General features: G+C 38.6%; 1 protein-coding gene across 1 annotated transcript in view; it reads right to left on the minus strand.

Moving 5' to 3' along the window:
• The window catches only part of SPAG6 (sperm associated antigen 6), a 55,987-nt gene extending 47,533 nt beyond the window's left edge, over positions 1 to 8,454 (minus strand). The window contains exons 1-2 of the mRNA XM_053467621.1: positions 8,329 to 8,454; positions 5,921 to 6,016 (exon numbers count right to left, since the gene is read on the minus strand). Coding sequence (XP_053323596.1) covers positions 5,921 to 6,016; positions 8,329 to 8,353 — 121 coding nt within the window. The 5' untranslated portion in view covers positions 8,354 to 8,454. The remainder of the gene's footprint in view (positions 1 to 5,920; positions 6,017 to 8,328) is intronic.
• Positions 8,455 to 17,815: the final 9,361 nt, after the last annotated feature.

A 17,815-nucleotide genomic window follows, 5' to 3' on the forward strand; every position in this document is an offset into this window, starting at 1 on the left:
AACACAATACAGATCACTGATTTTTATAATAATTATTATTTATCGTTTTATATAGTGCCATCAAATTCTGTAGCGCTGTACAATGGGTAGACGGGACATAACAAGTAGTATGTAACATAACAAATTGACTTACAGAGACAACAGGTGAGGAGGGCCCTGCTCAAACGAGCTTACAATCTTGTGTTCGTAAAGTGGCAAAAATGTACACAGCGCTTCTTACAGTCCATACATTAGAAGAGTGTGAGAAAACTAAAATTGACAAAGACAAACTGATACGTTAGGTAAAGAACTCAAACAGAGATTGTGAGCCAGGTCTTCCCATTCAACATCAGTGCCTGACCTCACAGATAAACCAATCCCGTTCCCGGGATCAAAAATACCCTTATTACCCCACCCTAAAACATAACTTTTATTAATGTATTTGTTAAAAGGTATAACCTTCATCAGAGGTCTGGGCCATTATATGTCACTGGTCATAATTCAATTATTTCTGTTGTTAGGACTGCAGCCATCAACAGTATATATGATTTGATATTACTAGTGTTATACGACTGTGGGCATATGCCCTCATGTTACAGAGACGTATACCTTTCATGGTAGGACTGGTGACACTGGTGTTTTTAAACATCTTTTTTGGTTATACCTTTTAACAAATACATTAATGTTATGTTTTAGGGTGGGGTTATAAGGGTATTTTTGATCCTGGGAACGGGATTGGTTTGTCTTTAGTTGTAACTTACCCTTGTCCCCGCTGGGGCATTATTTTGGAATTGTGTGTGACCTCACAGATGCTCTACTGGATGAAAGCCCTCCCAGAAGAGTGGAAGCTGTTATAGCTACAGGGGAGACCATCTACATATTAATGTCTATGTGTTTAGAATGTGATGTCTTAAAAGTCCCTGTTGGTGTAACGGTCTGGTGTCCCAATACTTTTGTCCATAAATTGTATGTATGTATATCTATATATATTATATACCACCATAAAAGCAGCAGTGATCAGAAAGCATGGCTGACTACTTCTGTTGCAAACAAATGTTTGTCAAGTCCTAGATTTCCTTCCACACCGAACTCAGGATTTCCTCAAGTGTCCTTTTTCTCTTTGTACGCTGGCTGAACTTCTATTTAAATTCTATACTGGCTTCCCATCATGAGTCTAGTCTGGTATTTTTCAGTACGCTGTGGTGACAGCTCCTTGCTAGTGAGAGATACCTGTTACTTTATATGCGATCAATTATATTTGAGTTGCGAGACCCTCAGACAGGCGTAGCGCCGGGAGGAACCCGGGGCCGCAAGGTGCGATCAATTATATTTGCGGCATTGTTCATATGTTTTATCCAGGTCTCATATACACACGTATCTCAAAAAAGGACTTTCATAAGGGTACGCACATTGAGATATTACAAGTTCCTGTATGAGAAAGCCTGCAAAGCATAAACCTTAATGAGGCATAATACATAGTTGGAGTGGAGCAGTGAAAGCTTCCAGCTGATGGGAACCGCCCTATTTGCAGAAGAGCTGTGAAGTAGAACATTTTACAGGCGCTAAGCAATGTTTCTTACACACATGTATGAACACCTTGGGGCTTTAATTCTCATGTTCTGGGCCATGACCTTCTTGATTAGTAAAACTTCAAGAAGCCTAAGGATCCTAACTTTTGCCTAATCTAACAAACAGTTCTGTGAGGAATGCCCTATTGGGCCAAAGGAACAACAACTATGACTATAGCTTCAGTATGACTATTAGAAGCAGAGGCGGCAAGGGAAGAAGAACATAAGACAACTAATATATAGACAGATTGGCAAAGTTTTTCTTCTTGATTGATACACATCAGACCTAAGAAAATAATCTGCTATTTTTTACTGTTGTCTTCACAGAGTCTCTCAGTCTAATATATTTATATACAAACTACACAGATGTGAGAAATATCCAATCCTTCCCAACCATAATCTGAGAATTTAACATGACCAAGTACCTCCTTGTAAATTGGAGTCCCATCAGGTTAGATATATTATAAAGGTATTAAGTAAGAACAATAGCCCCCAAACCCTATCAGTGAATGTTATCCATATGGTATGATGAAAGTATGATGAAAGTATGCTGGCCACACAGTCAGACGAATGAAGAGACCTTTTCTCTCAGAAAAGAACATCATTCTATCGGGCTGATTCTTAAAATATGAATGAGATTTGATGCCAATGAGCCACTGGCGGCACCTCTATTACAGTACTGAAAAGAATGAGTGCAGACCCCAGACTAAAGGGCAGTCTGGACAACAAAAAAATAAATAAATGAAATTCCTAGTGATTGTAATAATTAATACATTAATAATTGCTGCATTTCATATATTGTACAAAGAAAAAAGGTTTCAGCATTGCAAGGGTTTTTTTAAAACATTTTTCCGTGCCAACATTGCAAAAGGGTAATTCTTAAAGTTTTTTAACAGTGGTAGCTTAGAGGGTCTTTGCCTGGTTGCCTGCCATCAGAATTAACCCAATCTTCATTGAGGAACTAAACTCCTACTTAACTTTAAATTCCCTTTTTTGTTGGTTTCATCCACCAAAATTGTCATTCTTGGTCATCTAATTTCTATGCTTGAGGATTTGATTTTACATAAACCATTGAACTGCAAACCAAGCATTATTCACCTCCATTAAAGCCAATTATGGTTAAGACCAGTCCTTGAATCAAGTCAACAGGTTCTGAACCACTCCTTGCCACTTCCACCATTTGTCACCATCTAGACAGTGCATTCTAGACACAATAGGCACATTTCCATTAGCATGTGTCGTGGCTACAACGAGATTGATGTAATTATGCTCAGCACCAAGTAACCAACTATTTAAACCAAGAATCTTCAGGTATTCCATCCCTGCAGATGGTCCTTGTATGATGCACATATAAGAAAGCCGTTGACTTCCACACATTATATTAAATAAATTCAGCCAAGATCTCTGTCTTCACATTCTAAATGACATTTTGTTTTTATTATATATATTTATATATTCTCCACTTGGAGAAAATGGCTAAACCGTCTCTTATTTTCCCTTCTCAGAGAGCTCGCCATCTGAATTATTTTCATAGACATACTGATCTCTTCTGTAAGGAAGCAACTACTTTGTAATTGCTTGAAAACCCTGGTGTGGATTCTCATACAAACAATAGGCACGATTTTTCATGCTGTCAGGTTCCTTCCTCTGATGCCCGTCTCAGAGACAGCGATAAAATATTTTGGGGTATTTGTTAGGCAGGGGTTGATCTCATGAAATGAAATTTAAGTCTTGGACATGGAAGTAGCTTTTTACCCAGGGGCCTTTTTTCTTGGGCTCAGCAGGGGATAAGATAATATAACAACCGGAGACTGAATAATAATATCCCAACTGCCTATATGAACAAAACAAATCAGAAAAGGGGCAGCAGCTAAAGTGAGTGGCTGGGAATACACCAAGGTTTTCAGGGATAATATTGGAAAGGAGAGATCCAGACCCACCAAAAAGAATAACAGACATGCTGATAACTGAAATTCCAACACTCTAATCTCACAGCCCAAGGGAAGACGGAACTTCAAATATGTGCAGGTTGTGAACACGCGCCGCAGTAACGTGACTTCATCTGACTTTAGTATTTTTATACCAGAGGTCTGGTAATAAGGAACATATGAGAAAATTGCTAATTTGTATCACCTAATGTGCCAGAAAAAAACCTTACGGTCATATTTTTTATTAAACGGAGAATTGTGGGAAAAAAAAAACCTTACGGTTCCATTAAAGTCTGCTGTGGCACGCAGAAATGGTTAATACAGCCTAGTCAAGCGGCTGCACCAATCAGGAGTCAGATAAAACACACTCTTGGATTTTGCCTGTCCCTTTATATGAAATCCATGAGATCCATGCTATGCCGAGTGGTTGTTGGGACATGTTAACTTCGAGATTGATGTAAGTGAAACTATACAGAGAAAGGCATCATCAGCATCATAAACACTACTTGCTAAGCATCTTCCTCCTGGATTCTGCGCATGCCACAGGCCACCATCATTAAACACAGAGGTAAGTCTGGACTGGTGAAAGCGAGCAGGGGCAATGCTAGGCCCAGCAACCCTCCTGGGCATGCTTGGCACCTGCATGGCACGCCTGGACTGGCCCTGTGAAGGCTGACCTCTGGTGGGAGGAGGGGCACAAAAATCTTCAATATATGGATTACCATGGAGAGGATACACAATAAACCCACTTATGAAGTATACCGATACACAGATGGATATATGCCTCGCCGTGTTATTATGATACTAAAGATTTAAAGGTAAGTGAATGAATCAGCAACATATCATGATAATTGTAAACACAGTCTTGCTGCATACAGGCTTCGTCAAGGAATACCAAGGTTTCTTTGCCTCTAGTACCACCCCCATCCATCTGAACTATGATCTCTTCAATCTGTTTAAGAAAAAACTATGAACGCTATTCTAGGCCAATACTCTCTGTTCTGGAAATAAACCAAATAACCCCTCCTCTGCCCTTTCAAATCTGCAGGGCTGTGAGCTACTTAGTACCCAAAAAAGATAAAATATCCAAAATGCTTTCCAAGAGAAACAAATTCTTGATCAATATTAATAAACGGGATGTGTGGTTTTAATCTAAATCTTTGCATTTGTCTGTTTCTTTGCGAACAATAAAGATGATTTACACAGCAAGCCGCTGAAGCGTTTCTCCGAGGCTTTTCTTGTTGTGCTAACTCAGTGAAAGAAAATGGTGAAAGACAATATTCAGATCCGTTCTGGGGAAAGAATGTTCCGTGTAGGATCCCAAATGTGTTTGATTTATAAATCAAAGGGAACCGAGGAAAAACAAACAAGCAGAAAAGGCACTCTATTTAAACATGCTGTGGGCACAGACCTACAAAGGGACGCAACAAAGCCATTTTATAGGGGAATAAAAACGAAGAAGTTCTTATGTGTCCTCCGATGGGAATGTCAATGTTTTATTGTTTTCTCGTGATATGCATATAAATGGATTTATCGGGCATCACGAAGGCGATACAGTCCCATTAAAGTGTTGAATAGTAAGCTCACGAAAACAGGGCCTTCATCATCTGTACTAGCATGGCTTATCTGTGTTCACGTTTATTGTTAATTTTGTATAGATTCCTATTTTAATCTGCTGACACTATAGAAAATGACATGTAATGTACAGTATCGTGTATTCTAGTTTATAGAATATTAAAATATATTATCGATGGCATAGATGGGAGATAGGATAGATAGATAGATAGATAGATAGATAGATAGATAGATAGATAGATAGATAGATAGATAGATAGATAGATAGATAGATAGATAGATAGATAGATAGGCATCGTGTTCCTTATCGTGCTGCTTGATGTCATCACTTTTGGCTTAATACTGATACACAAAAAGTCAACAGTATAAGGTCTTAAAAATTTATTTACGTTTAGAAGAAAAATAGAGGCGTAGGTATCATACCTAGTTCATACCAAGTACACAAAGTGACGCTGGTCATAAGCACTGAAGGTCTGACTCATGGATAGCAAGATAATTCTTGTTGAAACAGATTTATTGCTGGAGAAATGTAATTCTAATAAAAAGCAATGCAGAAGTGGAACAGGGATGGGATATCAGCTTTAGATTTGGAAGACGCCATCTTCCTTCAAATGGTAGACAGCATGGTCATCAGAAGCGAGGGCAGACTGAGGTGCATTGACGAGTGAATAACTGATCTCCTAATCCTGAGTGATGAATTAGTTAGTCAAGGCGTGTTCTATGAAAGCAGCTATTTTACATCACGGTGATACAGGATAAGGTAGCTGCTTTGGGCTAACTCTACGCATACATGGCCCCATTTCCTTAAAACCGAGTGTGCTAAAGGATATCGATCTCTAATCCCCTCTAATAGAGTTGCCAATCATTTACCTGCATTCTGTAACGTTTCGATGTTTTGGGGTCTTGTGGCAAGCTCTGCAACAGCTTGAACAAACTGGGTTCTGGCCCTCTGATACTGCTCAAACACTGTGGATAAAACAGATAAAAGGCTTTATAGCACAAATCACTCCCAAAAGGTATTGGTACCGCGAGCGAAACATCTAGAAACAAGCATTTCTATCATATACCGAGACTTAAGGCATGTGATAATTATGCGGGGTGCATATGAGCACTGCCAGCACCCGTAATGTTGGAGAGCAAAAGTCAGCAGCTGGAAGGGATCGTCGGAAAAGTAATAATCATACCTGGGAGCTTTCAAAGTGAGCTGACCACAGCACTCTTGCAATATTAACCCTTTAATAGCCCATCCTGAAGATTCTATGTAGAGAGTTGCCAAATGTGTTAGCCAAATGGCTCTAATACTGGTTGTCGTGGAAACCTTAACTTGGCATTATTTAAAGATACACTTAACTTTCAACCATAACATACTGCTAGCAAACGCAGGAGCTGGCATTCTTAGATATGATCACATCAGTGCAGAATAGGAAGGAGTCGGTCTCAGACTGTGTGAGATTGAGGAAGAACCCTGAGAATCAGGATCAGACCCAGCGAGTTCCCAGGTCTGGTAATAATACAGTTTCTTAATCAAAGATAACAATTGTGAAAACCTTACTTTTTATATAAGGTATGCCTAACCATTTTCGTAAGGATATAAAGTTTATCGTCACGTTAAGTACATCAACTCCACCTCAGCTGTGTGTCTCGGCCTGCTTTACACCTCAGTACACGCTGAAGATCATTGAGGAAGAGCAGACCTTAAGCCCGTATAACCCCAGCGATGGCTCTCAACAGGGTGACACAGCTCCTTCTCCATCAGAATGCCAGCGCTGTTTTGGTAATAAGTAACTATAATCTAATTTGCTTGTATAAGTGTAAGTTGCTTTCCTCCAGTCAAATTCTCACTGGCCTGTTAGTTTAAACCCTACCACAAGGGTGTCCAACCTGTGGCCCTCCAGCTGCTGCAGGACTACATATCCCATACTCCTCTGCCAGCCCCTTAGCTGAAAGAGCATTATGGGAGACGTAGTCCTGCAGCAGCTGGAGGGCCGCAGGTTGGACACAACCACCCTACCCCCTCCCAGGAAATGACAGTTTGATCTGTATTGATGCTATTAGCTCTACGCGACCCGTCTAGTGGGATAGGATGCGGCAGGCTGCTGTCCTATAATAATCATAATAGTAAGAACGTCTGTCTTATTAAGGGTTCCTCTCTTATAATCTGTCGTTTTCGAAGTCTGTAATAAAACACCTATAAGAAGACTTTTGCTATGGCTCCACTGTTTTTAACAACCTGGTGAGGGTCACAATCTTTATCCTTTCATTTTGCCATGATGAATGGAGTTGGCACCCCCCCAGAGCGTGATATCATGATGGTTGCAGCTCCCAAAGTATTTTACATTTGAGAATGTCCTGTGTGAGTGCGACTCCATGAGTGTTTGTTTTTTTATTTGCTATATTAATTAAGGCCCAGGTTATGTGGCCCCGACTGAAAATTTAAAATCCAATAAAAAATTGGAGGAGAAAAAAAAACGATCCAAATACCGTAGTTTATCTAAACCCAATAAGTAATCAGTATACTGCCTGTTACTCTGTGTTGTTGTTCGGTGAAATGCTTGCGCCTGCCTTCACTCCTACAGGGTGTGTATTGAGTGCCTGCGTAACCATGGTCACCCCATGTCCTTAGCAGCACTAAATACACGGGTACAGGTTGGTTGCACTCGATCAGAAACTATACCTACATTCCTGGGTTTTTTAACTATAGGACAGTACATATTTCACGTAATATATGTATATATATATATATATGTATATATATATATATATATATATATATATATATATACACGACAAGTTTTATATTACGATTAAGCTCGAAACGTGTCAAGTTTACACCTCCCAATCACTGGGGCTATGGCACCTTAATAAATCATATTATCACACAGCCCATCTGTATTACATTAACACTCCGTATGCACAAAGATATTACCGGTATAAGACATACGCGATAACCCGGTAAATATCTCACATTTCAAAACTACATTCTGAATCTAAAGTTTTTGTTATGTGATCCAGTAACTATAGGAAGCGACATATATACATATATATATATATATATATATATATAGATATATATATATCATATATAGATTTTAACAACACAATTCATGTTTAATTGTAGAAAGGAAATATATGTTAAATGGTTGTTCATAAAAAGCCTAAAAATACTAATACTTTATGCATTATTGCATTACAAAGAGCTATATATTTTAGTATAAATAAATATATACGAAGTGTATTTTTTAAGAGCGTATGAATATATATAAATATAGGGGATATACCTTGCAGGACCTGTCGCTGGCTCATGGCGCTTGTGGTCGGCGATAGCCCTAGAGTTGTCTGCCGCTACTTCGTCTGTGAAACCGCTGTTCGTCTCTAGGATGCCGTACCACTAGCGCCTAACTCAGTGTACCCGTCTCTATGGCAACATTACCGGAAGCGGACTTTCCCACGGGCTTTGTAATGAGGGGGGGGGAGTTCAGAGACACGTGTAGAGCAGGCCACCCAGACGTCACCGCAGTTCACCTTTTGCTCACCCCCGCCTACAGCTTGAGATGGGCTGACCCAAGGCTTCAGGGCCAAGAGGGAGGGGGCTGCGTGTCGGTCGCTGTGGCAACAGTGGAAGGCGAGTCGAGCGTTTAGCGGTGAGGTCACGGAGGCGGTGACGTCAGGCGGGCAGAGCGGGCTTTTCTGTCTGCCGAGGTGGGAGAAATGTGCGAAATGACGCAGTTAACACCGATAAAATCACCGGACTCGTAATTTAGTGTAAAAAGTTACAATAAAACGAGTGAACGGCCCGTGCGAGTTCCCTTCACGCGCTGCCATTCAGCAGATCACTCAGAGCGGCCTGTCATTTATACTCATTTTTGGCATTCAGAACAATGGGCCTCTTATTGTGCTAAACATAATATTTATGGGCCATTAGCTCTTTATAAAACATGTGATATTAAATAAACGTGAATCCCTGGGAAACTGTGACCCTATAGATTTTACTGAGTTGCAACTCCCATGACTCTCGGCCCTGACAGACTGCAACAACCACAGTTCCCTATACCAGGGTCCAATTTTATCTTAATCACGCTGTAAACACTTTAGTGCGTCATATTTGCGCTAATTGGCTCAATGACGTTATATCGCACAGTTGCTTGATGTTAATTAAATCCCGTCATACCGAAGCTCTAGGTCTCGGTAAAGGGCAGCAGTGGATTAGTTATTCCAAAGGACATTAACTGTTTCAGAAAATATCTACAAAGTAGTGAAGGGTTATAAAAACACATTCCACACCGCGTGTTTTTCCACGGGAAAAAACCCTAGCAATTTGTGGACTGCAAAGGAATACTGCATGGCTAGAGATGGTTTTCAGTGTATCAAATAAGTGTAAATTATAATACAACTTAGTACTAAACTAGATATATCCATATAAAATAATATTAAATATAAATAATGTATAATTTCATTTAAATTCAGGTTCTATGGGATTTAAGAAATCCATTGATTTCATGGCCTGGCATATTCAAAAGCAAATTATTGTAAGGGTAATAATTGTGACAAGGGTTTGTCCTTTTCCTCCAGTTTAAACTGCAAATTAATTAGTGTATAAAGGGTACTACTGGTACAGACACATATAGATCACATACACACATTATATATATATATATATATATATATATATATATATAATTGTAGGTTCTATGTGACTTTTAAGATTTTATTTAAATGGATGAATTGTAACAGTGTTTCCTGCAAACAAAAAATGACAAAAATGTATCTGTTTTAAAAGAAATGGCTGTAAATGGGATAGATTAAGACAGCCATATATTGTCCTTTATTTCTTTGCTACAACAGGGTCAAGTAAATATTAAGGCCTACTTAGGGATGCATTTTTATAACTTGCCTAAACATTTAGTATCAGCGACCGTAAAATTAGAACAAATGTAAGATATTTTTCATTAAAAGAAAATAAGTTATGTAATATAACTTATAAGAACACAATATACATTTTATACTAGTATTTACTTATAATACCTGTTATAATTCATTCAAATAAATTCATGTCTCAGTTAGTGCGCATCATTTACTTTAACTAAATTGAGTTGGGAGTTTTTTCTAGACGAGGCATATTTGTAGATTGGTCACATTTTGCATTTTCTTTCTTTTTTACAATAGGGACAAATAAACATTTGCTTCATATATATATATATATAAATATACAGCTACATAGAATTAACTGTAGCTAAGTTTTATTATGAATTTGTACAAACTATTTGCTCAGGCTTAACACAGAAAGTAGGAACCAAAGATTTCCCCATTGCATGTAGTTGATTTTTTTCCCCAAGTTATCTTAGTATTTCTGAAATAATATTTGAATTCCCAGATGTTTTCGTATTGTTATTTTTCCACAAATGGCGGTCCTTTAGGTAATATTCTGAGAAATAATGTAAGTGTTCCGATTTTCCTTTCAAACTTATTTTTGTTAAATCTATTCCATAACTTCCATAAGGGCAATGATATCCCCAATCTACAAAATTATTTATTATACTGAAATATCTGCAAAACAGGTTGTGTTTATGTATGTATATATATATCTATCTATATTTATTATTATTATTATTATTATTATTATTACTATTATTATTATTTTTTTATTTTTTTTCTCAGAGCCTTATATTATTGTCTATGGTCAATTTATTTTTTGCCAGATCTACAATCTGTCCTATAGATTACGAAAATTATATTTAAGGTGAAAATCAGTAATATGTGAACTAAAATTCAGTAAGAGTAGGTTCTTTCAGTCCATAATGTTTAACAGGCCTGAGCACAAAGCCAGTGATTCTTATATATGTGTGTTTAGGAAGAATAATAATTTTGTAGGGCGCTACTAAAGTAAGGCTGGGTATTTATTAACTAGTGCTTGACCAAAATATATGTGCCATTGAACTAATGAGCCACAAACACCGCAATAAAAGCACCCTTAGTCTGAATTCTGTAGTTAAGTAATCGTGCAAATTTCTTACTTGTTTTTATAACAACCATTTAGCAAAGAAAGTTTTCATTTGTGAAACATGCATTTATTTTAATATTTTAGGACAGATGAGAGACTCAGTTTTTAAAATCAGAATTAATTTAATGTGTAAAAATCTCATAGCATCAGTTTTTAAATTCATTACTCATGGAATATGGTAAAATCTGCAGAATATTTTATAATACACTGCTTTATAGTGTGAGTGTGTTAATGGTTGACAATGTGTGCATAGTATTAAACATAGTATTCTAAACACTAGAATCTAATAAAATTTTATTTTTTGGTCAGCATTAGGGAATATTCTGGCTCTGTTTTAAAATCAATAATAACAAAGGAATAACTTAACTTAATGAAACATTTGTGTGTCCCACTCCCAGCCAATTGTCCATGAAAGCATTAAGAAAACAGTCTAGTTGTGTGTCCAGTTGTAGATGACAATTTAAAAACAGCAACTTTATAAACCTGAGTTTAAGGCATAAAGTGAATATGAATGAATATGAATAAATTGTTCAGGTAGTGTCCTATGAATGAATTGGTTTGTGAATTCTAGTTTTGTCATACCCTTTGAATGAATGCACTGGAAGAAGCTCTATATACATTTTGGGTGCTATATTATTATTATTAATAATTAATAATAACTATCTACATCAAGCACCAACAATGCAGGCTTCTACCTGTTTACAGAACTTGTATTAGATCATTTTTCTAGTTTGCTTTTATGGACTGTGGATATATAAGTATTCATATATGGCAGTTTCCTGGACATATATATTGATATGTTATTAATTGATCCATGTGCCTTGTATTATATAATAATGCAGAATTCGGTATTATCATCACTGGCCTGCTGTGGGTTCCCCCAATATGCTGCTATGAAACCAAACATTTATTATACTGTCATAGAGGAACTTACCCCTGAGTGTTTGCTGTGCTCACAGTGAATAGGAGGGACACTCCACTCACAGGCAATATGACTGACAGGCACAAGGGGGGCAGTGAGGGCCAACTCACATCCAAGGGGGGACACGGGGCATTAATGAAGGACGGCACAATGTGCGTCGGCCTTGGATAACATGCGGTGAAATGTCAGGAGTTAACCTCACGTCATTGGAATTGGCAAGTCGGTTTATAAGCAGCCTGGCAATGACAATGCTGTTATAAACAAGTAACTTGAGTTTTGCCGTGAATACGTTACGGCATGTAGATGGGGTTGAGGGTGTTTGTTATTTACCTGGTGGTGATGGAGGATGAGTGGATTTGGATAACAGGAGGGTGCTGGAGAAAGAGTGAGGGTGGAGAGACCAATAGATATTACACCTGCAACCTAGACGGGAGGGACATCAGGACAATTAGCACCTGCTAAATGATAGTGTTTTGCCCCCGCAGGTGGCAGGCAGGTCCCCAGGTTATTCACGGTTACCATAAAGGCAAGTTAATGCGTTGTACCGGGGAGGAATAAGCACCCGGGTTTCATTATGGCCGCAGTGCTGCAGGGTAAGTGAAAAAACGTGTAGCCCACAACATAAAGCAGAGACTGACTGTCTCTAACATCCCACGCAGGGCAACAAACCGGGGCAGTCGCGAAGCTGGGAGATGCCGCCGGGCACAGACAGGCCCGGGGACCCTGACAGCTGCGGGAGCCTGAACCAGCAGCAGGGACAGGAAGAAGGAGGCGTTGGGATATCTCGTCTGTCCCCGGCTGTGATCACTTCCCCGGGCCGTTCTATGCAAACGAACCGGGAGAGTAGTGCAGAAGCCTGTGCTGCGAATTAACCCCTTGGAGGCAGGTCGTTGTAAAGCCGTCGTGTTTGTTAACCCCAGCTCGACCTTGCCGTCACTTGGGGGGTGGACAGGCAATGTAAAACGTGTAATCCTAACGCAATTGAAGTGATATACCCCCATCTGATTTCATGCCCCCCAGATTATGTATGTTCTGCTGCTGAAAGAACACATGTTAATCAGATCTCTGTGATGACTTACTCGTTTTATACCCACATCTGATTCCATGCCCCTCCCCACAGATCATGTATGTTCTGCTGTTGAAAGAACATATATTAATCAGACCTCTGTGATGCTAAATATATGTATGAATATAATATGTAAAATATACGGCTCTGATGGTGATTACATGCACAAAACGTATAGGACCGTATAGGAACGAAATTCGAGAAAATGATCCCCCTATGCGTGCCCGACAGTGGACCTATTCTGGACGTTTCTTCTGGACACTCCTAAAGTTCACCCAAAATTCAATGGCAACCCATCCATCTGAGGACTCTGTGCTATAAAGAATGAAATCTAAACTCTGTTTTTGTTTAGACATGAAATCGTAGAAAGAAAGAAAAAACATAGTATTGCCAGGAAATCTCACTGTCACGAAATAAGTTATTATTAAGTTGTAAATAGTTCACCTTGGCCATAAAACGGTAGACGGATTGTGGGGTTTCACGAACTCTTGATTGGATCAGTTTGGATCTATTTATCCTGTGCATTTCGTCTACAATCACTGATACATTTTGTATTTAAAAAAAAAACAAAAGCCTTCATTTAACTGGAAACCGATCATTTCATGTAAAACGCGCATTACATTTTCGACAAGGATTGATGACATGCTTCTCAGGGATGGTGCGTTAACTGTTTTGTCTTCTCATCGGGTATTTTAATAAGTATATTATAAAGATATTCCATCTCTCTCTTCTCTCTCACTCCCTCTCTCAGCCGTCTCTTTATATTCCTGCATCTATCTGTATGTCTTTCCATAGCTAGCTAACCAGTAGTTTGTAGACGCGAATGCGCATGCGCACCTGTCTTTCCTCCATCTGACCTGAGAGTGCTGTGTGCGGGAGGTTGCAGTCACTTCTGTTAAAGGTTCTGCTCAGAAGCTGTTATGCTGACATTATAGATTGTATTAATAATAATTCCTGATAGGTATCCCAATTCGTCGAGGCCACAAGAGTCTGAAATGGTGTTTTCACAATTCACATACTGTACCGCATATGTAGTTACACGATATCACACACACACACACACACACACACACATATATATATATATATATATATATATATATATATATATAATATTCTCTATATAGAAGAGCATTTCTATCGAAATCAGATGGTGTTTATTTGATAGTTTGCAGGCTGACCTGCATAAGGATTACATATAAACCCCAGTTTACATCGATCGCATAGGATGATGCATCAGTGAGCTGGGTATGAAAGATTCTGAAACTTAATGTATAGTAACATAAACTATTTTCTTAATTAAACCTTTTGGTAACGACGTTTATGTGGCATTTAAAGTGTTAAATGTTTTTGGTTTTGCTTTTCCAAAGCAAAATAGGTAGAAAAAGTTATTATAATTATCACTTCGCGTTTATGACTCCAAACCGACCTTGTTAGAATGTACAAGTCTTATTACAGGTAAATTAGGCCCCGAAAATATGTTTTCTTAAAAAAACAAAAAAAAACATTATATGGGTTCGAATCTTTTTTTTGTTACGTTAGCATTTCATTTAGGCCCATGTCCTCCTTTCCATGGATAATGTCATGGATTTGGGGGCTTTATAGACAGCATGGTGGCAGCTAACACCCTGACAAGATGCAGAAAGACAGACCCTGATAAGATGTGCAGCAATATGGGAGTGAGGGGCTTTTCCATTCATTTATTGTTCAGTGAGTATGGTCACAACTACAATTCTGCCTCTCAAGGGCCGAGTAGGGGGAATTACATGAGTACTGAAAGTGTGACTGTTAATAAGTATAAATTGGACTTTATTGTTAAAATATATGCTGTTCATATAAATCCCTTGGTTTTTTTTTTTAATAGAATGGTTTCTTCTTGTATTTAGGTATTTTATTAGGTAACTTACTTTTAGAGGTACAATGTAATATTACTTTATTTCTTCTGCCTTCCTGGCTACAGGGGGGTCAACTCCATCCCTAGTCTCTTTAAGCGACCAAAGAATAGAACTTTAATGGCTATAATAAATATGGATTATTAACATGAGCTCTTTAGTTAGCCTAAAACAGATACATTACCACATTATCAACTTCCATTGCTGTTGTGGTTGTAATTAATTAAAAAATTGCATTAAACGGATAACAAGTACACATACGGGTCAAATCTATGATATGTTGTAGATGAGTGAATGTATGAGTGAGCTTATTTCCTTGCATTGCCTTGTTATATCGTACTTCCATACCTAATAATTGCATATAACCAAGGGTGATACATTTTATTGGGATAATATATATTAACCCAATAAATCTATCAACTGAAAACCCATTTGTATTTGGGTTAATATAGCTGTATATATTTTCTTTACTAAACAAATGATCAGTTTGATCTGGGAAAGGAGATTCTATATACAGTTTAGTTTAGTTTAGTTAGCTGGGTAATAGTTTAACCATAACTGGGTGATTTGCTCCATGCAGATTATATATATATATAATATCTAGCTAGATAGACAGACAAATAGATATATGTAAGAATGTGTGTATGCTTTCTAATATATATAATATATTATATATATTCTTTTGCACTTAATTCTGATATATACCCAATGGATACCCAATGTAGACGTAATTATCTTGCCGAAAATAACGGATCTCTCTTTTAAAAACACATCTCCCTTGGATAGTTATAAGTATTAATTACTGATCATGCTTGGAGGTTCTCGACGCTAAAGACCTTTTAATAGTACTATAAACGGTAAATCGCTTTAATAGCATGCAGATATGGCAAATATTCGCCTAAGCGCGTGGACATTTCAGGCTCAGTAATGGTAAATCGCACCAGGGAGAATCCATGTGTTACTTTATACAGCGCAATTTAAATGAAACATATTAACATTGTACTTAGGATATTATAGAGTCGGATACAATACCATATACATTGCAAGTTCCATACGTCAGAGTTAAACGAATGAATACACACGGATACACGATGAGGGTCTGAATAACCAGCGATCCTGGGGGTTGGGGGTTACTACATAATCTCTTACTTATACATTGTATCTAACTCTCGAAAATATGTTTGCTGGAAACTTACATACGGGCACGACGTGTATATGTACCTATTAATATATATGAAAGAGGTTCATTTGTTTCTAGTAACTAAACTAAACATCAACCCTCCCATCAATCGCAACAGGGAACATTGCCATTGAAACAGGAGATAAAGAGTTAATTCAGAGTTAAATGATACCCTCCTTGCATCAATCAGGCATCACAAAAATATACAATACACACCTATATAGTTTTAGGGCATTTTCACCCTCTTTGATATCTGCATGGTTTATTTTCCGTTCTAAGGGTACTCCTCCGCTTTATTACTGTGACAAATTCGCCAGATTAATAAAGACTTCAGGAAAGTGTCTAAAATTAACGGGTAACCGTAAGGTCTGATACAGCAAAAAAAAAAAAAAAAAAAAAAAAAAAGACAAGTTGTACATGTAAAGTGATTTGTCGCACATATCTGGCACCGAAGTGGTTAACAGCGAACTGAGCGTATAGACCCCAACGAATGGACTCGCTCAGCGATGTTCCAACCAGATTAACAGTTTAGTTTAGTTTAGTTAGTTAGCTGGTTAAAAGTTTAACCATCACTGGGTGATTTGCTCCATGCAGATTATATATATATATATGTATATAGCTAGATAGACAGACATGTAAATATCTAGCTAGATAGACAGACATATAGATATATGACTATTATAGGACTATAAAGCTCCGTTCCAGAATCGCTGTACATATCCTCCTCCATGAGAAACATGTCCTGTGTCCTGTTACATTGTTAGGTATGTGACATGCGTTAAAACTGCAGAATAGCAAAACTGTGTGTGATAGAGTGTTACTGTGTGTAATAGTGTGTAATAACGCGTGGAGAGGGACAAATTAGAGAACATTTATAGGTCCAGTCATTTCAAACAGAAAAACACACAACTCTGGCACAGGGCAAACTGCACAACTGTGCAGACTTCGCTACCCCTACCCATATCAGGGCTCTTCCCTCCCCAACAGCTTGATTAATGTAGTGTTTGCCAAATGCATATTCAGTGCATGAATTATCAGTGCATTTACATGTATTCGCTTTCGCTTGTATGTATTCTTGCAGTACGAGAATATATATATATATATATTTATATATGTGTAATATATATATAATAAACATTGTAATTATGTAGTTTGTGGGTACAGGGTGTGCATAAAGATCCAGTGTTTTGTGTGTAATCGTAGATGCAGTGGCAGTGTTGGTTTCCTGTGTATATACTGTGCAGTTGTAGTACGGACGTGCTGTGCGTATACATTGTAGCTGTGTGCAGTGTTGTGTTTGCGTGCAGAGGCAGTGGATGCAGTGTTGCTGTGCAGTGCGATTGCTACACTTTCCTTCTCCCCATCCCTGTGCAGTGGTGCTGGCAGAACTCTGCGCTGTCCTGTCGGTATTGGCAACGGATCAGATGAGCAGCACCTGGCAGACTGCACTGGGCACAGCGAGCAGCTGCCACGGAAATAGGGGGCGGGATAACCCTGTCCGGGCAGTGCAGCGCGGTCACTGCACCCGGCCAGCAGCTTCTCGATTCGTGCCAGCAGCAGCACTGGTGAAAGTGAAACTCGATCCGTCAGTGGGGCCCGTGTGAGCCGCCAGCGCCTGGGAACAGAGCCGGGTGTGCGCTCTCCTTCAAAGGCCACAGAGCTCTGCAGTGCAAGGTGGGGGAGGGGAGGCTGGGGAGTCAGTGACTG

This window comes from Spea bombifrons, chromosome 5, assembly GCF_027358695.1.
Source record: "Spea bombifrons isolate aSpeBom1 chromosome 5, aSpeBom1.2.pri, whole genome shotgun sequence".
Lineage (NCBI taxonomy): Eukaryota > Metazoa > Chordata > Amphibia > Anura > Pelobatidae > Spea > Spea bombifrons.